The sequence below is a fragment of the Drosophila melanogaster genome, chromosome X (genome assembly GCF_000001215.4).
Source record: "Drosophila melanogaster chromosome X".
Classification (NCBI taxonomy): domain Eukaryota; kingdom Metazoa; phylum Arthropoda; class Insecta; order Diptera; family Drosophilidae; genus Drosophila; species Drosophila melanogaster.
The window spans coordinates 18,322,385-18,343,210 of record NC_004354.4 but is presented as its reverse complement, the minus strand read 5'-3'; the positions used below and the strand labels follow the sequence as shown (position 1 = coordinate 18,343,210).

The following is a 20,826-nucleotide window of genomic DNA, read 5'->3' as shown; positions in this document are numbered from 1 at the left end:
TTTTTGTGCCATTTTCCACTGTTGCCGCCACACCAATGCCAAACATCAAATTGGCATCAAGATCAAGGTCGCTTGCGTGCTGGTGGATGAGTTGAAAGCTTAACATGCGAAATTATAAGGATTTCGCCTTAGTCCCCTAACCCCTACTAAATTTCCCAATTTATTTCGAGGGCTTAGACCCGAGGCGGCTTATCTGTCGGCAACCAGTCATCACCCTTAAACATATCTATGTACATCTCCAGGACACCGACTCCTTCTGTTCCTCCTCCTCCTCATCTTCCCCTTCCCCTAGCTTAGCATACATCTATATATACACACACCTGCTACCCACTTCTATCCGGACGGACGGGCATTCGCTTCCACGGAAACTTCTCTTAATGGCCGTTTAATGGCCAAGCGCGGAGCTCTTGGCACGGTTAATTGTGCGATTTTTGGCCAGTTTATGTCGACCAACGCTTTTTAATGTGGCCTAAAGCGGGCCAGTTGGGCATCTGGCAGTTGTGCTGTGCTTTTATTGATGGCTTCGGGCTTCGCCAGCAATGGTGTCCACATGTAATGGCCGTGTTTTTGTGGGGTGCTTAAAAGTTATGCCACTCCCTGCCCCCTATTATCATCAACCGCCCCGGCCATTAGTCAGTTTGTCAATTTGTCAGGCTGTCAGTTGGGCCAAAATCCTGCTGGCGCTTTTGGCCATACGCCTGTCAAGGTCCAAGGCCCAAATGCCGATTAGAACTTTGGTTATGCCAACTATTTTCTTCTTGGTCGGTATATACACGCACACGGTCCAAACACACTGTAATCACCTTTAATACAACTTAAAGTCTAATTTGAAGAAGCTGTTGCTTAAGGAAAATTTACTAAATTTACTGAATCGATTTAGCACAATGATTTGCCCAAAAAAGAGTTGCTTACATTGCAAATTGACGTTGTTTTAATTAGGCTCATCCCTTTTGGCTCTCTAAGTGTATTCAATTCTTCGCTCTTGTGGATAATGATGATATCAGTGTCATTTTTATTTCCTTGGATTACCCGGCTTTACATGCTTAATGTGACCATAATTCCTTGTTTGAGCCATCGCAAAATCCTTGCCAGCTAATCTTTGAGCTGCCATTGGGACGCCTCTAGTGTCTGATTAATTAAAGACTGCGGCCTAGATAGCCCTTATTTTCCAAAGCATTTCCACAGCATTTCCATCACTTTCCCGTTGGCCACAAGTTGGCAAACAGATGCTCAAGTTGCCACGCCAATCAAAGGCTCAGTTATTATTAAGTTATTGCTTAAATGAAACGTTAATTGTGTGCTCTTCAAACGCCCTGCGTACCACGCCCACTTTCCACGCCCTTTATTTGCATCGATGCCCGGCCTAATCGTTATCATTTATCGATAAGTGCATAATTAACTATCAATAACTATTTTGCTATTTCCTTTGTCTCGCTCTCCCACTCGCTCACGCTTTCATTTTAGAGTGGCTCTAATTCAAAATCACTTAAAATATTTTCATTGCGCTTATACCGATGTAGTTGGAAAGAGATGGAGACAGATATAGTGGGAGATGAGACAGAGATGGCGAGAAAGAGCGAGCGCGCGAGAGAGACAGAGCAAGGGAAAGCGAGCATATGTGTGCGTGTCTGAGTGAGTTTTGCTTACATAATAGACACTTTATTACCATTAACTTAATTTACATTTTATACAAATGCGGCGCGAGTAAAGTGGGGTGGTTTAAAAGTGGGAGGGGGTGTACGATGAAAGGGTAAAACGTGTCGGTCTGCCTGTGTGCATGTGTGTGTGTGTGTGTGTGTGTGTGAGAGGAGCTTTTGTGGTCTTTCCACATATCTGCCTTTGGCACACACACAGTAAAATTTAAAATGAACCCATACACCCCCAAAATAGAAAGGGACAGAGAAATGGTCCAAAGCCCGTCTGAGTGTTAAGTCGACCCTGAGTGATACCCTGTAATGTTACATAACCTTTCAATGCTGCTCTTCAAATGTCTAAGAAGTGATGTTTAGCTTTACTTCTAGCAAACTGAAGTACATATTTTTTAAGTAACTTCCAATTTATAACTAACAAATGAATATGTGTAATCGAAACATTCGATTTGCCTAGTCGAGAGTACCCATCACATTGCAGCGTAAACAGGGTATGCAAATCGCTGTGATTCCATTCCGGATAAATTCAATTTGCGATTACTCGGAACGTCGTTGTCGCTGTTGCTCTTCATTGTTGGCTGAATGCTCGCCAAATCTCTTAATGAGTGTGAATTTATGATTACATGCATTTAATGTGCCCCAACCACCCCCCCCCCACACTCCTCCCACTATTCCCCAGCGTGCCACGCCCCCACTTCGCCACTAGCCCAGCTGGCGCCCCTTTATGGCCGCCCAAAGCTTATGGCATGCAAATTGAGACACTCGCCGTCGTTTTTTTTTTTTTTTTGAGGGTGGGTGGTGGCTTTTCCATGCTATGTGCGCACAAGGACATTCACTTGCTACTGCTGCTCCTGCTGCTCCTGGCTTTTCGGCAGCCTCCCAACGATGATTCTGTCAATTTGAGTAAATCTTTTTAATGGATCGCAAAAATTAATCGTGTGGAATATTCTTGCTTCTCTCGTTCTTTTTTTTTTATAAATCTGCATATATGTATATACATATATATTTTTTTTAACTCTCTGCTCGATTTTTCCCACTCGCCACTCGTGTGTGCATATGTACATACATATAAACTGCCACTTAAGTTATTTGTCAAGCGGAAATCGATTTTAGTTTTTCAATTTTGCGCCGAGTGCCACGGGGGGAGAAGGGAAAAGGCGGGCAGGAGACCCATTTTATTTGATTTTATTGCGCAGCATAATAAATAAATTAATATACTTACATGTGTGCGTTCGAAGCAATTTACAATTCATTATTTTGCCATTCTCAATTTCAATTTTTGCACACACACGAGCGACTGTCATCATAATGTTTCATTTCTGCACACTCCCACCTCCCCATCTTACTTTTTTTTTTTTTCAAGTGGGATCCACCAGGGGCGTGCCTACTCTGGGGGATGGTGCTACATGGCGGTGGGGGGGGAGTAGGTTGCTACATGGTGAAGGAGGAAACCAGGATGGGGAATGCCTCTGGGCAGCCCCAAGGCTCCAAGCTAATGAAAGCAAGCGAGACGAGGAATGAGTTCAAGTGGAATTTATGTCCACTTGGGGCCAGTGCCAGTTCACTTCAGTTCAGTTCAGAGGGTCCAGTGGAAAGTGGAGAGTGGAGAGTGGTGGGTGGAGAGTGGAGAGCGGCAGTGGCAAGTGGAAAGTAGGGGCACTTTTATAATGTCCGACAATCGTTTCGCATTTTTGTTTTAATTACGAAATGCAGGCGAACAAACATTCGCAAAGTATTTCTCGTTGGCATAACTTTTGTCGCAACAATTTTTGCTTTAGCAAAAAAAAAAAAGAAATATTTCCTGAAACAAGAAAATCCCGAAAAGCAGATAGAATAAATATTCCGTAAAGACAATACGTTTTGTGTGAATTTTGTTGTACTTAAAATAATTGCACATCGACATCAAATAGCAATAGCTCGTTAAAACATTTAATTTGGTAAAGTTTTTTTTTCTTTTTGCAAAACAAAGTTTTGTGCTGGATATTAATTTTAATGAAATATTTTCATTTCCAGCTTCATGTTTGCGATGGGAGACTAGAACTTAAATATACAAAATCAAATTACAAGTTATTGCTTTTTTCGGGGTATATTTCCTTTTTATTTTTATTTTATTTTTTTTTTTTTTTTGTGTCCAAACTTATCACTCTGGACAGGAAAATGAAGTGCTTATGCTCTGTGAAATTGAAACGATCTTTTGGCTATCCCTTTGGGGCAAACTTTGTGCCTTTTTTGGCCCAGCATCCAACTATCGATTGGGCTACTCTCATTTCTTATTAATGCCGCAGAGCCGAAATACTTTCGCAAAATTAATAACAATAATCGTGAGCGTCGGCCAGCAAGGGCAGCAAATCAAATTGAGTAAACTTGCGGTCTCAGGGGGTCTGGGCTTGGGTGGAAAATGGAAATTGAAATGATAATAGGGATGGAGATGGGTTGCTGAGTGTGGTGGAAAAACCACAGAATGTATAGACTTTGCTTTCACTTTGTAGCTGGATTTTTTTAGAATTTTTTTTCTGCGTTTCTGCCCCACTCCGTTTGGTTGTTTGCATTCTGCCATAAATCATTAAAAGCACATCAAGTAGGAGTCGAGCGAGGGGGCGGGTGCGGTAGCGGTGGCAGGATGTATGGGGATAGGGAGGGGTGGCTGGCTGAGCGGTGAAGGCCATGGCCATGGTGAAATGGGAGTGGGAAGTGGCAAGTGGCGAGTGGCAAGTGGCGAGTGGCAAGTGGGATGTGGGAGGGAGCCTCTCCAAGGACCAAGTCGAGCAATATTCAACAATTTATTTATGTTTACGCACCACAAACAATTGAGAGTGTGCTGGAAAGCGCCTTCTCCTTGCCACCGCTTTTCCTCCGCTTTTCCTTCGCTTTTCCTCCGCTTTTCCTCCGCTTGGCCTTCTCCTCGTGGCCGCTTCAGTTGGTCAGGGGCAAAATGGTTTAGAGGGATGTCTTCGCTCGGGGACAGAGGACATTTTCTATTATTATTTATTTGTTTTGCTTACACGGAAAAAGTTTATGCGACACAGAGGTCAATATTATACAAAGGTAAATACATGTTTGGCCATATTAAATGTTTCAATTTGATGGAGTGCAGGCCGTAGTCACATATACACATATGTATTTTACATGGCCTTTGAACAGGATTTAATTATATTACTTTTGCAGCACAATGTGGTGGAAACTTTTGCATACTAGGGTCCAAGGAATGGGGGGGCTGATGATGAAAACATATCGAATCGAATTTAAAGCTAACAAGGTCCACTCTAAAAGCTGAAAAAAAAAAAAAAACATACCGATGGCACAAAACGACAAGCCGAGACTTAATTATGCGATTTTATGTGGGTATTTGCACAGAAATAATTGTATTGATTGCCCGCCTCTGCGAGTCTCAAGTTTTCACTGGAACTTTCAACTTTGATCAAAAGCAGCTGCGCGATGATAATCCGCTCCGGCATTAAGGGGCTTTTCCCAGTAAATGTTTAATTAGATAAACAAATCAAATCTGACGCGGCGGAGCACCCACATCCGTCGACCCGACGACCCGACGACCCGGAAGCCATGTGGTTCGCATACGCATCCGTATCCGTATCCGCATCTGTATTCGCATCCGGATCCGTATTCGGTTGCGTACCAGGTGATGGCATCGTATGGATGTACATATGTAGATGCATTAATTGCGGCACCACCAACTTCGTTAAATAAACAATTAATTAATGGCTGTGGGGAGTGACCGAGCATTATGAATGATAAATCATGCATGTTTCACTGCTGATTATTTCCCAATGATTCTATGTATATTTAATACCACCTCGTGTAGTATGTGTGCGTCTGCAGCCTTTTGTTTCGCCTCCAGGGTAATTGCGTTTCGTGTCATTTCATTTGTACAACGCACTGCTGAAAAAATCATGCATATACACAAATATATATATATAGATATATGCAAAAAGAATTAACAATGCCCTTACATAGGGATTCTCGTGTTCGCAGCGCGAATTATTTATACTGGGTTGCAAATATCTGATAATCGTCGCTACTTAATAGCTGCATAACTGTCCATTGCACCGATGACTGCTTCTTAGTTTGAATATCGCTGACTTTATCACTATAGTTATGGATCTCGTGGTGAAAAAGTTACTAAGCAAGAGCTCTATCGATATACCTAGGTGCCTAAAAGTATGCAAACACTTATTTTTAGCCGAGATGCCAGATGGAAGATGCTACTTATTTTTAGCCGGGATGCCAGATGGATGATGCTCTTTCCTTACACCAGTTTTTGAAATTTCCAAATATAAATTGTATTTTTCAAAGTTTGCAAATTACAAATAACTCCTTAGTTGCCAGAACTTACTTGGTTGCGGAGTAAGTACGGTTCTCAATAACTTGCAGTTACTTGTCAGAAGTTTCCACTGCACTTTCGCTTGCGCCCAGTTTTATGCAACATTTTCGCCACCACTCCTACCTACCTCTCTTTCCATCCGCGCTGTGCGTCTCGCTTGCTCTTTTTTGACACTGCCTCGATGTTTTGTTGCCCGCCATGTTATCTAAGCTAATTAGTTTTGCACATTTCGCTGATATTTCGCATCGAATGGGGGGAATCTGAGGGGTTGGTTTAAAAAAAAAAAAAAAAAAACTGGACAAATTGCAGTGACGTGTGTGGGTGGCGGAGGTTTTGAGGATAATCATGTGGTTGTGGTTGGATATACACCTTACCATCTATGTGCCATATCGCATTTTGCCAAAACTGGCTGTGACATGCGTGCAGTCGTCGCATCGAAACCAAATTCAATTAAATGCGAAATTCCATTCAATCAAAAACTTGATGTCAAATCCGACTTTCCAAGACCAATCCTCCAGGTGCATTGTGTGCGATGTAAAACAAAAGCAAGCTGCCAAAGCTCTCTGGGATTAGCTCGGGGAAAATATTACCTTGAGCCTTTTGTTCCCACAGCAGTTCCCCTTTGCTTGAAACACAATGCCTTGATGCAACTCGAGCGAGGATCCCTGGATGCGCCTTGCAGCCGGTTACTCACAATGCGAGGTTCCTGTACTCCCAATTCCTATCCCAGTCCCAGTGCCTCAATCCCAATCGCAAAACCCAGTAGCCAGTACCAGGCGCAATCCCAATCTCATTGCCATTTTAGCAACCGGTTCCGGGAGTACCAAATACGGCTTAGTTCCAGAATCGTTGGTGGCTTTGTTAGAGGCCAGTAAGCAGCTTACATTCCTCCGCCACTCCAGCAGTTCGTTCCAGGTGCATTTTAATTACCTGACAACATTTAATTAACAGCACGAAAGATGGCACAGTCTCGGGATGCGATGTTGGCAGTAACCAGTGGAACTTCAAAAAGGGACTAAAAAACTTGACGTTTAAATAAAACAGTTTTCACAATATCAATGTGAGTGCCTTTTAAAAGGTGTCTTCTTGTATGCAGCACTTTAAATACGAACTAAAACTACTGATTAATTTCATTCCATACTTTTAGACACTTTTTTGCAGTGATTTTAAGTTCTATTTGATTTGTGTTATTTTAAAAGTCAAACAAGGGAGAGATAAATATATTAGAAAATATCGAAAATTTTGTGTTGTGTAAACATACAAATAAGCTGGATTATATTTTGTGAAAAAAAAATGTTGATTATAGTACATAGTATATTAGGATTTCCTTTGCATTTCTGTGTAATTACGTGGTTAATATCCGTAAAGTGATATTTGGCCACAGCTTTAGTCTGATAAGTAAATAAAGTACACAGCTACAGGGTATTAAAAAGTGAATGGAAGAGCAAGAGGGACTGCGTGAAAGCGACCAAGCATTTCGTAATACTTTTTTCTACGAAATTAAAATTGTATTTTAGCCATAATCTGTGCAATTCAATGAGCAACATGCGAATTCAATTGAATTCAATTTGATTCAATTGGAAGCAAAGCAAGAGCAGACAGAGACGAGCACCGAAGGCGGACCAAGTGGGATAGACAGGAGCTGGAACAGGAGGAGGAGCAGGAGGAGGAGCAGGAGGAGGAGGAGCAGGAGGAGGAAATGCTGGCTAGCAGGAATCGCTTTCGTTCAATGGCCAACGAATTTGTATGGTCTTCCATAAAAGAGGAAGACGACACACACACACACACACACACACACTCAGGCGCGCTGGCAAGCACACATACACAGACAAAGGGGGCGGTAATGGGCAGTGGGCGTAACAGTTTACAGTTTTACAGCTCGCTTTTTTTCTTGCCTCCTCGCCATTTATTTCTTGTTTTTTTTTTTCTTTTGCTCCACTGTTTTTTGCACATTTTCCAGAGCAACGCAAATTTTCTGGCATTTCCACTTGGTCCACTTCGGTTCGATTCGATTAGGAGTAAACGCCCGCCCACTTGGATTCATCTTGGATCCATGCTGGCCTCTGCAGCAAATGCATTTATGTTTTAATTCGCTCAACCAACTTTGTAGGTGAAGGCGTCGGCATTGGGACGACGACAAGGACGAGGATGAGTCCGGGAATGGGTATGGGTATGGGTATGAGTATGAGTATGAGTATGGCTGTGGGTATGGGTATGGGTATGGGTATGGGTATGCGCATGGGGCTTGAATATGGGGATGGTGTGCCTCCTCTGCCGTCATGTGCTGCAATTCAGTTAAGTTTTGATTGCTATTTTCGCTTCGCTTCCTGGCCCGCAGCTCGCCTGCTGCCACAATGTTGCCAGCGGCAGCAAATGTGTGACATTTCCGTTTCCGCTTGCCGCGTTAATGTATTATGCAACAGGCACACACACACACACACACACACACACACGCACACATCCGCTTGCAACTTTTTAGTTGTAAATTGCCGAATAACAAAAAGAAAAACATAAAAATAAACCACAACAAATAGTGCACACAAAGCGACTGGCGATAACAATGTTATCAAAGCCCCAAAGGGGCGACAAAATCGAAACCAAAAACGGAAGTTCCAAAGAACCGTTGCACAAACGCATCTCAGGGAGTCCGATTTCCTTTGTGCGGAAAAGGGGGGGGGAAGGGGGTGGCACGACCATGACCATGACCAAGACCGATCCCCATTCTGATTCTGATTCAGATTCTGATGCGGATTCTGAGGCTGAGTCCTTGTCCATGGCCTCTTCTATATCCTGGCCGCATTTTCGTTGTTGCACGTCATAAACAAGCTTGTCAAGCAGATATCCACAGGCGAAAGGCAACAGAAGAGTAGGCAGGGTGAGGAGGATGGTTGGAATGAAACGGAAGCTAGGGAGTTTCGAGAACATTTTAAATTTGCACATAGGAAATGGACTCATTGTTCACCATGCATTCCCCGAAAAAGATGAAAGTCCCAGTCAAAAAGTGGTTGAAACCTAACGAATAAACGAATCCAAAGTCAAAGGCTTTGTATGAAATGCCTGAATTTATGGACGCAATTCATTACAACTTCCCTGGCCATCTAATTGCCCCAAACCACAGTCCAGTCCAACTGACCTTTCCGTATCCGCATCTCGGAAGGCGTTCCGATAGCATACATACTGTACGAAGTTAAAGTGGCACCGCTGCAACCACAACGTATTTTCGAATGAGGCAATGTGGGGTAACCAGGTGTGCCCACTTCCGTTGCCAGGTGCAACTGCTGCTAGATGCAAGACAGCATGTCAAAGTCAGCCAAGAAAGCCGCAATCATGCTGTTCCTCTACGGAATCGCATCCGCACTCCACATGAGCCTGCACAAGGAGTTCTTTGACTACTTCAGCAGCTCATCGCATATGCGCTGGTGCGCTACTATCGAATACCCTTTTCCCACTATATCTAATATATGGACCATTGATGTGTAGTTTTATTTGGGGTTTATGCTCGAGTCCCCTAGAGGTCAATTAAAAAGATGTTTAGTGAAGAGACTATTTGCTATTTAACAACTTTTAACTATATGACCTATCTGATATACCCTCAGTTTGATGATAGTTCGACGGGAAAAAATGGTGAAAGTTGCACGCACAGAGAACAAACATTTTTCCCCGAGCATTTGAATCTAGATGCGAATGCGAATGCGAATGCGAATACGAATACGAATGTGGCACTGAATCGGGAACTTATGGTGATGTGGACGCTGGATGCTGAATGTGAATGCGAAAGCGACGTTGCCAGTGGCCATATGCGGTTTAACCCCTAACCTTTGGCTTTTCAAATGTCCACCCCAGTCAAAGCCGATATGTGTGTGTGGGATGGGGGCTATCTAAAAATGTCTCTCCAGAAAATGGAAAATCAGGGGGGCTCACTAAGGCAGTTCCTGGTATGAGCACTTACGCCCCAAACACTCGATGCCTTTTAAACGACCCGAAAACCAACTTAAGGATATAAAACTGAAGGCAGGTAAAGTGGCGGCGATAAAAAAAAAAAAAGAAGAGTAAATTACCTTCAGCACCTCAAGGATAAACATATCCCAGGACAATTAGGAGCAATTTCGCAGGACAAGACCCCAGTGAGCTGTGCGTTTCAATGCTAAATGTTAATGCCCATTAATATGCAGCGTTGCATTGGGCGTGTACGAGTGCTGACGATGCTGATTGATATCCTTTTTACCCATCTCCAACAGTTCCAGTTCCCAGCTAAAGTGCTTTGTAAACTTTTTTGTGCAAGTCCATTAAACAAAGCTAAGCTGAAATTGAGCGTGGCGCCCGAACAGGGACCCCAATGTGGTGGACAGTGGGACACTGTCGGTGCGTCCGTCCATCTGTCAATCGGTATCTGCTCTCGATGTGGACTGACTGACTGCGTCCCTATTCCCCTCCTGACCGACCGACTGTCCCACTGTCTGGCTGGCGGTGCCCGAGTCAATCAATCACCCACAAAATTGGGTGGAGTGGTCGAGTGGCGTTGAAAATGTGTGGCAACTCAAATCAACTAACCAAATACACACAACACTGGCCGAGGGAAATAGAGTCGGTGCCTGAGAATCAATTGAAGTGACATTTTATTTTCCTTAAATCGATGCAAAAATTGCACCACATGTGTATCAAATATGGCGGATAAATCTCAATTAGTTTCATTGACAAATTTCAACACCCATTTCGTTTGTAATTAACGAGCGTTGAGCTAAATTGATAAAGATGGTGCGATGCGTTTATCAATTTCACACCAAATCATGCTCAATCATAGCCATTGGGTTTGCGCTTGCCCCGGATAATTTGATCAAATTCGAACCTGCCCTGATTGCTCAAAAGAACATAGTCCGCATGAAAGGAGTACTTAACTGGTGACTGATTTCTGATAGTTACCGGACTGGGGTCCACTTTGGCACGTGGTCCTATTAACTGTCCAACTGGGTTGGGCATGGGTGGTGCCACAATACATAATATGAACGGCTGGTGGTGCCTGGTCACCAGGCAGGACGAAAAATGACCAAAAAGGATACGCAACACAGGGGCAACTCACTAACTGCATGGTGCACAAAATTAACCTCAGAACGGTTTTCTCTACTTTCGAAACCACAGGACATGCAGTGGGCTTGTGTTCCATCCATGAAAATGAAACTAAAAACAGTCGGCACCGATAGTCGAATACGAATACTAGGCTTCACTTAAATGCAGAGAAGCGTTTATTTGTCCGTCGGACGATGTTAACGTGAAAGCATTGGTTTAGTAACGTGCTCGTTTATTTAGTTGGACTTGCTCGGTGTTTTTCAAGCTTTTCAGTCAGTCACCTCGGCGAGCGGACAATGAAGGCGTGAAGCATTTCCCGGATGGATAATTGCCGGGGAAAGGAGCGCAGGACATCGGTTGAGAGGTAGATATAGCGGGGAAGCGCGCGAGAGTCCTGTCAGTGGCATAGACAGGCTAATTAGCTTCCACACAAAGCCGCAACTTTGGTGTTGATTGCCAATTTACAAGCTTAATGAACTTGCGACTTGCGACTCGGGACTTTGGACTTGGGACCTGTGATTTGCGGCTTGCGACTTTGAGCTGCCCAAGTTGCAGCGGTCGGCGGATGTGGATATTGGCTGCTGGATACAGGATGTCTGGTGACTATGCAAGTGCTCTAAATCAAATCGAATCAAATCAAATCAATGCCACGTTTGCCCACTGGTTGCGGTGATCTAATAAAAATAGACCATTGATCACTTCCGCTGGCCATTCCGTATCCATGTGGATACGCCGCCAAATATTAGTTGCTGGATTCCATGCACGGGACGAGTTCGCTATTACTCCTGGCAAAAGTTGAGGTTGTGGCTTTAACTCCATCGCCATTAGCCCGCTGATGCACACCCATTGCCGTTGCCATCGAGCAAAATAGAAACTCCTGTGGCATCTGAGTTATGGCGAAATTTCATTTCAACTTTTGCATAATTTTATGCTTATTATGGCCGGGATGTCGGATTGTCGGACTGTCTGACTGTCGCTGTCCCTAACAGGAAAAGAGGAGAGCAAACAGCAAACGGGAATGGAGGGGGACTCATCTCCAGCGAAGCGAAAAGTCCCTGGACAGTGGCTTTAATTACTTTGATGCATGATTTTGCTGCCATTTGCAATTTGTAGCCGGGGATAATGAGCAGGAAGAGCGAAACTTGCCCCGGCTTTATTTAACCTGCCACACGGACACACCGAGCGGTTCGAGGGGCACACGTAAAGGATTCACACATGAGCTAGCTGTACCGGCTGTAATACCCTTCGGGTTTCGGGGTTTCACGAGTTTCACGAGTTTCGCCATTTCAGAGGGACACATGCGGTGCACGGATATCGAAATTTGAGTGCACAACGCGAAAAAGTGCTCACAATTTTATTCACAGACCGTTGGAGATGAAGCAATTAAGTTGGCGTTCATAGTCCTTCGGATTTTGGCATATCGCATTGCTTATAACACAAACCGCCAGCTTTCACCTTTTGACCTATTCAAAATGCTGTCTAGTGGTGGGGTTTTTTTCCAAAACTAAAGTTTATATTTTCTGAACCCATTAATTAAGTGTCTCACTCATTTTTGTATTTATTTATTTATATTTGATGCCGCGGCATTTGCTAGTATTGTATTGTTGCCTTGTCTCTTTATCTGGCCTGCTCTTCTTTCCAGCAAGGACACTTTAAAGGATAGAGAACACCGGTGAGGAGGAGTCGGGAGCAGATTGTCCAGACCCCGAAGACAGTCGGTAGCGAATTCCCCGCTGGCGAGCAATTGAGCAATTGTGCAAAATGGGTAAGTGACAGCCAGACGAGCCACTAATGAACCACTCGAGCAAACCGGACACCTCGTGGGCTATCGCAGAACAGACATTTCGCACCTGATGTTGCACCAATTGCCAGGATTCATTGGTGGCAACCAGATAGCCGCACAAAGTGCAGGCCTTAGAGTATATGGACGCACCATAAACATCGATACAATCGCTTTTGACCTTTTTATTGTATGGTATATAAAATTCGGGTAAAACGAAACCATAGAAATTTATTCCAACAAATTGTTTAAGTAAACTAACAATATGAAATGCGCAGGAAATGTTTTGTTTTAGAAAACTATTTTTGCTTGAAATTTGTGAGTCCTCTTCAATCTTTAATAAAACGTATCTAAATTCATTTCGAAACAATTTTAGCTGGAACAAAAAGGTTTAACTAACCACTACGAATCCTCAACTATTTAGGCTTATCTAGTTAAAATATATGAACAATATAGAAACCCCAGAAAAGACTCTGTTTTAGACAACTATTTATAGTTTGAAATTGAGAGTTTTGTTCAACCTTTAAAATGATATAAAAACTTATGCAGATTCATTTCGAAAACAACAAACAGTTTTAACAACTACTACGAATCCCGAATAATTTATATTTAGTCTCACTTAACACACATTACATCAGTTTTATGTAATGTGATTATTCAGATTTAAACAAAATAAGGAGCTTTGTTTAATATTTGTTAAATACTCCTAAAGACCCCAACTAAACCAAGTACCTATCCAGTGAACATCTTTTTTCTAAATGAATAGAGAACAATAGTTCCAATATTCATAAGTAGATCAGAACATCATCATTTTGCATTTTTAATCCATGTTCCCTTAATAATAAACTTCCTCATTTTACTAGCAATTTAGGCAATAATACTAACTCCTCTGTTCCGTAGATGCGCTACGCTTCCGTGGTTCACCATTCGCCCGCTTTACGGGCCAGTCGACCGGACCGGGCCATCCCCGTCCGCCGCCACACCCACAACATCCGCAACGCCCACAGGCGGCGGGAACACACGGCATCAGTGCCCCGGAGCCGCTGATCGTTGTGGAGGAGTCCAATCTGCCGGAGGAGCAGGAGGACAGCTCTGAGCCGACGGTCTCGAATCGCGGCAGCCTGGACATCGACTCGCCCGTGAATCCGTATCTACTCTCGCCATGGCGGGATCCACGCGAGGCCAGAAAGCATTCGCTGCCCTCGCAGCAGGTGACCGACGGCATCACGGCCAGCCAGGTGCGCCGGCTCTCGGAGCGAGGCGGCGAGGGATCGGGGCCCACACCGAAGGAGGCCGCCTTTTTGGCCACTTTGTCGCAGGCTCCGGCGCCGACCGGACGTCGCCACTCGGTGGTGACCATCTCGAAGGTGCCCACCACACTATTTGGACGCTCGCGTCGCGAATCCGTGGCCGCGTATCCCAACAGCAATGGGTAAGTGACACTAGTCGGTAGTTGAATCGCAATATATATCTTATATTGAATTGTAACCAAGTTTTCATAACTCTAAGAGAACTGGGGTCAAACTAGTTTCGTTTGGTTGCACACAAATCCTTCGGCTTTTGAAACCACACAAATGTCCAAAAGTATGCCATAAAAAAACAGACAGCTTTAATCCACTCAAAATATATACAATAGTTGCACACTTGTTGACACTCTAATAATTGAGTTGCATTGAAGCGCTTTGAAGTATTTTCGAAATTCAATTTGCATTTGCATACTCGTTTCGTTAGCCGACGGTAATTTGAGTTATGCACTTCCGGACTCATCCGAGAGTACTAAGCAATCGACCATCTGTTGTTCGTTATTATCACCACAGGAGCAGTCGGGTGCTGAATTCCCGCCGGGAGAGCAACACAGGTCCCCCATCGACAGACCCCATCGGCAGCATTCACAATCTGCAGCTGGACATCATGGACGACATCTACTTGCAGTCGCGCAAGGCCCGCTTGAAGCTTTGGACATCCTCCAACGAGAAGGTGTGCGAGGTGCAGACCGTCGACGAGGCCGGCTCCGGCCAGCCGGGCCGACGATTCACCAACCGTCGCTACTCGGAATGCCCCCAGCCAGGATTGGCCAGCTCCTTTCGCCGCGCCTCCGAGCTGCCGCCGTCGCAGCAGCAGCAGCAGCAGGCTCAGTCGCAGAGCTCGACTCGGGCCTCAACGCGTCGCAAGAAATCGGGCAGTGGAACTGGACTATTGGGCAGTCGTACGGACATCGCCGGCATATTTAGCTCGTTGACCAGCTCGGCCATGGATATGCACCGGCCGGAACCGGAAGGCCGGGATGGCAGCTCAAGTGCTAGTTCTTCGGCAACGGCCACGGCCAGTAGCCCGTTTCTCAGCCAGACCTTTCAGGCGGCCGCTCGTGGGCGTGCTACCAGCGCCACGCCCACACCAACAACCCACAGCGGTTCACTGGCGGTGGGCGGTGGAGGTGGCGTAGGCGGTGGAGGATCTGGAACCACTGGCGGCCTACTCGATCCCAATGCCGGTAGGTCGACACGATCCAATAGCTTCGATGTGTCCCTGCTGAACAACGCCAAGCAGCTGGTGAGCGATGTCCAGGACAATGGATCGGCCACGCTGTCCGGTTGGTTTGCCAAGCGGCACACGCCGTTGGCGCGCAAGAAGAGCGTGCGGAGCAAGAGTTCGGCGGTGGCGCTGTCCAAGGATGTGCTGGAGCGGCTGCAGAAGAAGGATCCGCTAGGTGGTGACTCTGGCAAGCCGAAATTGAAGCCAAGGAGCAAACAGAAGACCTGGGCGGAGTCCACCAAGGCGACGGTGGATGCCACCATTCTGGGCACGGCCATCGAGGGTTTCCTGCGAAAGAGCTCCAACGCCAGCATGGGCGGATCCGGAGCTGGGTCGTCCGGCGGCGGTGCCTCCACATCGGCAGCGTCTCGCGGTGCCACGCCCAAGGCGGGCAAGGATTCGGGCAGCGCCAGCGGCAGTCCCGCCCATGGCGCCCGGCGGAGTCGACCATCCGCCAGCAGCTCTGCTCAATCGCAGGCCGGCCGGGCAGTCCGCTCCACGCTCAATTGGTTCGGCAAGGCCGACGAGGACGACTCCAAGGACACGTGCGACGCCTCGCTCTGCGCCACGCTCAAGGACCTCTTCGTCAAATAGGTCGGGGGGCGCAGAGGCAAGTAAAGCAATGGGCCGAGTTCCCGGCTAGAGCAGCACACCGGTAAGTTGCAAAACCTTCGAAATATTTTATCCACTCAAAAAAGACACAAAAAAAAAACTACTCCCCATGCCTCCTGCTGCCTTAGAGCTTTCAATATACCACCACAATATATTTTGTACTGAAGTTTTGGTGATGCAATTCGATTCCAAGAAACAAAACTACTGGCAAATTAGAGCTTTTCAAGAGAACAAACTTAAATATAGAGTTAAATAGAACCATGTCTTGGTGCTAGGCTGTTATTAAACCAATTAATGAATTTCTTGGAATGGTATATTGATTATTCTAAGAATGCAGAGCTCAAGTTACCCACCTAACCATCTCGGTTGCCATGAATAAATGCCTCAAATGCCTAGAATGCGCAGCAAATCCAAATAGCCTAATCCTAACATTGTTATATCACGTTCTGTGTGCACTTTTAGCCAGCTACTTGCACCTCTGAGATCCGAAAATCCTTATCGAAAACCAAAAACGAAATAAATCGAACGACGTTGAAGTTGAAGTAGAAGGCTTACACAAACAAGTGAACAATAAGCGCAGCAGCAGTAATCACCATTGAATCCATCACATAACACAGCAACAGCAGAGGCTTAATGACAAATTAAAAGCATAGCAACGTCTGTCTTTCGGGCGAAAGGAGATGCACATAATTCACCGAAATCAATAATATAATCACAGCACTTACATAACTCACAAACAATATAATAATAATTGACAGCACAGGCTTCACACAAAACACGTCCATTGAATCAAACACTGAGAACATTGCATGCAAAGGGCGACGACAGTAAGATTAATCTGTCGTCACCGGGACATGTTAACTGAATGAGATATCGATACCTGACGGTTAATCCGGTTGGTGTACAACAAACAGTACACGAGCACAAAATGAAGGATCAAATGGAGGAAATAGAACTTATCAGCAATACGCAGTGACATACATACATATCCCTATAAAATACCACTAACCATAACGCAGAATTGCAATCGAAGCACCGATAACAGATAGCACTGAAATCCGATTAACGGTGAACAATAAGAGTACAAGAGAGCAACTTTTAACGGTACAAGTAACTTTACGCATAACGGTAATGGTAAGTGAGAAGAAGCGAAGACGAAACGATAAGCGATATGCAGTGATCGATAGGCAGATAGTTAAGCGATAACCGATAGAGTTTAAGGCAACGCTGCAGGGGAGTCAGGGAAATGGAATCAGATATCAGGAATCGGTGGACACAACACCTCATCCCATTTTACCTACGCAACAAGGTCGACGGGATAGACCTCTTATAGCTAAAGATACAGATAAAAGATAAATTCATATATATATATACACACATATATATATGTATATATTCTCATACATTTGCATACCATTTGTAATCGATGAAGGGGGGGCGAGAAGAAGGAGTACAAAACTCGGGGAGTTTGGAGGGCAGAGAATATACCACATATTTTTCTACGTGCAGAGCAATTTAAGCAGGTCCCACTGCGGGAGTAAGTCACTGGGATAAAGAAGTAAAGGAGAACTTGTTGATGCATTGCCAATATGGCAATGGAGCCATGTAGCATGTCTACATACATACATACATGCATATGTATATTGAGAGTTTTTTTTTTTTTTTTTGGGTGGCCATGCATGTTCATGCATGCACAGCGGAGGAATACACCGACATATTGAATGTATTTATGAGGCAACCGTGGCAGATGCACAAATCGGTCCTTGTATATCGAGTAGCAAACAATCGGGCGAATCAGTGCAAAATACGATGCTCCAGCGGTTGCCACAACCATTTCACAACAAATACATATGAACACAATGAAATCAGCATGACTACGTGCATATAAAGACGTTACAATATACGAATATACATATTTATCTACGGTGAATAAGAAGTAAATGTCTACAGACTCAAGAGTTTTAATCAATGTAAACCACACAATAAATGTAATTTGTATGTACAATCTGAGCTTACTCGAGGCAAAAATCAGAAATCACAATTCGCAATTCGCAAAATCGCAAAATCGCAAATCACAACACAAACAGCAAATGCCAAACTAAATCGAGTCGAGCTGAATTGAATTGAATTGAATTGAAAATCGAATATAAATTAATGTTCGCGTTGAATATTTAATGTTAAACGTAAAATAATACGCAGGCAGCGGCAGCAGAAAAGCTGAAAAGTGCCAGTTGGGGTAGGAAGTTTTCCATGAAGAAGTTTGAAAATCAATTAACGAAGAAATTCAAATTGGAAATTCGCAATTGCAGTATTGGTGTGAGACAGCCAAAGAGAAAGAGAAAGATAGAGAGAGAGAGAGATAGAGATAGAGAGAAAGGGAGAGATAGAGTAGAGTAGGACAAACAAGCAAGCAAACAAACAAACCAACAAACAATCAGTCAATATTGCAATCAATCAAGTGTGCTACTATATGCGGCATTTGGCTTTGTCAATTTGTCAATTTGATCAAGAGGGGCAGCAGCCGATGGCACTGATGATATGGGCATATGGATGCGGATTTAAGGATATTGAACTGCAATGTAGTGACGAAACTACTCAATATAACAAACACACAATACTCGTATATATTATCCATCTATCCAGAATTGTATCTCAATGTGCCCGACAAATGTGTTTTAGACTTCGATTTCCATGTGCGTGTCTCAAGGAGGTAACCCAAAGTTAACTTTCACTTTCAGTGTGTTATATAGTGCTTAAGAGCCGCAGATTTACTTAAATACTGATCTATATCTATACAAGCATATGCATATACAATACCTACACGTAACGACAAATATATACATACCGTACATATATATATATTTCAACTATTTACAAGTGCGATCCTTCTTGGTCGCAGCTAACCAAAGTTGTCCACGTTTTGCTCATCATCCTAACTGTTGTTCTATATCGTTGCTATTACCGATCTACACTATGTAACAATAAATGTGTACAAAAACGGGCGGGGCATAAGAGGGGCATCTGGGGAGCATCTGGATGGAACGCAGAGCTCCAGGCAGGTGCCGCGTAGCAGGCCAAAGAAACTCTCAAGTTCTATTTGTCCTATTTTTGATAGTTGTATATACAATATATATACTACATATATGTATGTACCGCATATACAATACGTGTAATACCATACATACACGAATACTAATATGGATGCAATTTTTTTCGATTGATTTAGCATTGAATGTGCATAGATTTTATGACTACAAACATATTCGTATATACATATGTGTATGTGACCCTATCAAGATGATAATAATGCATCCGAGGAATACAACCCATGAATAATCAGTCGCGAAATCGAAAGCTATTGAATTTCCATAGATGGAACTTAATCCGCCACTGATTATTTTCACGGGATGTCATTGTCTTTGTTATTGACGTTGTTGATGTCGTGCAATTGTAATTACCGTTGTTCAATTGTTGTTAATGTTTATCCACATGTCTGTTTGTGTGTGTGTAAGACAAGCAAGCGGTTACCACCGACTACAGTACTTTAGTAGTGTAAACTGGCAACTGGCGCCCAACGCAGAATTATATTCAATACCCACACAACTCTCTTAGTGTGCGGTAGTCGGGATTATAGCGATACGAATATATGTATGTATATCCAATGGTGTGTGTACTTCGATTCGAGCGATCTATGATTTCAATGTTAGGCGGTACGTTTTCTTTTCGGGCTTTATCTGGGTTCACAGCACCCAGGGGGGAAAAGTGGGCAAAACTACGCATAATCTAGTGAGTAACGAGGCAATGGAGGAGCGTTGAAGGAGCAGCGGCAGAATGGCGCAAAATATTGTAGCTGACATGCATATATAACTAAGATATATATCTGTGTAAATAACGGAAGGAGCGTTGGGAATACGTTTGTACATAATTATGCGTACGCTAGCAAGGGGATAGCGAGGCAAGTGGAGTGTTTTTTTTTTTTAAAGCCAAAATCCAAATGCAACCGAATGTAAAACAATCAATTGATGACACATAATGTAAAAGAAACCAAAAATAAAAACAATACAGCTAATTAAATGGCGATTGAGGGAACGATAAATCGGTCGGCAGGCATATGTACATACATATGTATGTGTGCTCTTTATAAGCCGGCATTTCGAGGAGAAGCCGAGGAAATTTGAGGACGTTGAAGAATGTGCACCAGGCGAGTGTACTTTACCACACATACAATACCCAATATACAGCTAAATATACACCCATATACATCTATATATACATATGGCATATATATATATATATACTTATATATATATATATATATATATATATATATATATACGGAAATAAATAGTTTATGTGTACAGATTGCAGGCGCTTTAATTTCGGTTGGGGTATGGGCTTGCCACAGGTTTCAGCTGCCCATGATTGATGGACGGCTGCGGGGCATCGCGGCAAATCTGCCAAGTGCACCCACGCGGCCAGCCACCAAGTCACCACACCATATATCCTCCAGTCCACCGGTCCACCAAGACCTGACCAGCGGCGCAGACGGTCATAAATCAAACATCCATTCGGCCAATCCACCGCAGTTCTGTTTTGGTCGCCGCCTCGAAGTATGCAACGCAAATTTGGCTCACTGGATGGATACCTACACCTACCTGGCCAGGTGCGCCAAGTGGCAAGGACCAAGAAGGGCCGGCAACAGGCATTAAATGTTAATGCGCTTTATGCAACGCTTGACTGGCCAAACAGCCAGCGGGGCTCACATCAGCTTCTGCTTCAGCTTCTGCTCGACAGCCAAGTGGACCGGCAATCCGGCCCGAAGGACCATTGAACAGTGAAATACCCTGCAAATG

General features: G+C 44.1%; 1 protein-coding gene across 2 annotated transcripts in view; it reads left to right on the top strand.

The window, feature by feature from the left end:
- kairos overlaps window positions 1-20,253 on the top strand; it is a 33,234-nt gene extending 12,981 nt beyond the window's left edge. The window contains exons 3-6 of one of the 2 annotated variants that reach the window (NM_001258810.2): window positions 12,692-12,814; window positions 13,730-14,261; window positions 14,647-16,016; window positions 16,436-20,253. In NM_001258810.2, coding sequence (NP_001245739.1) covers window positions 12,811-12,814; window positions 13,730-14,261; window positions 14,647-15,955 — 1,845 coding nt within the window. In that variant the 5' untranslated portion in view covers window positions 12,692-12,810 and the 3' untranslated portion in view covers window positions 15,956-16,016; window positions 16,436-20,253. The remainder of the gene's footprint in view (window positions 1-12,691; window positions 12,815-13,729; window positions 14,262-14,646; window positions 16,017-16,435) is intronic. The other variant, NM_133058.4, reaches the window with a different exon arrangement.
- The last annotated feature ends 573 nt before the right edge of the window (window positions 20,254-20,826 follow it).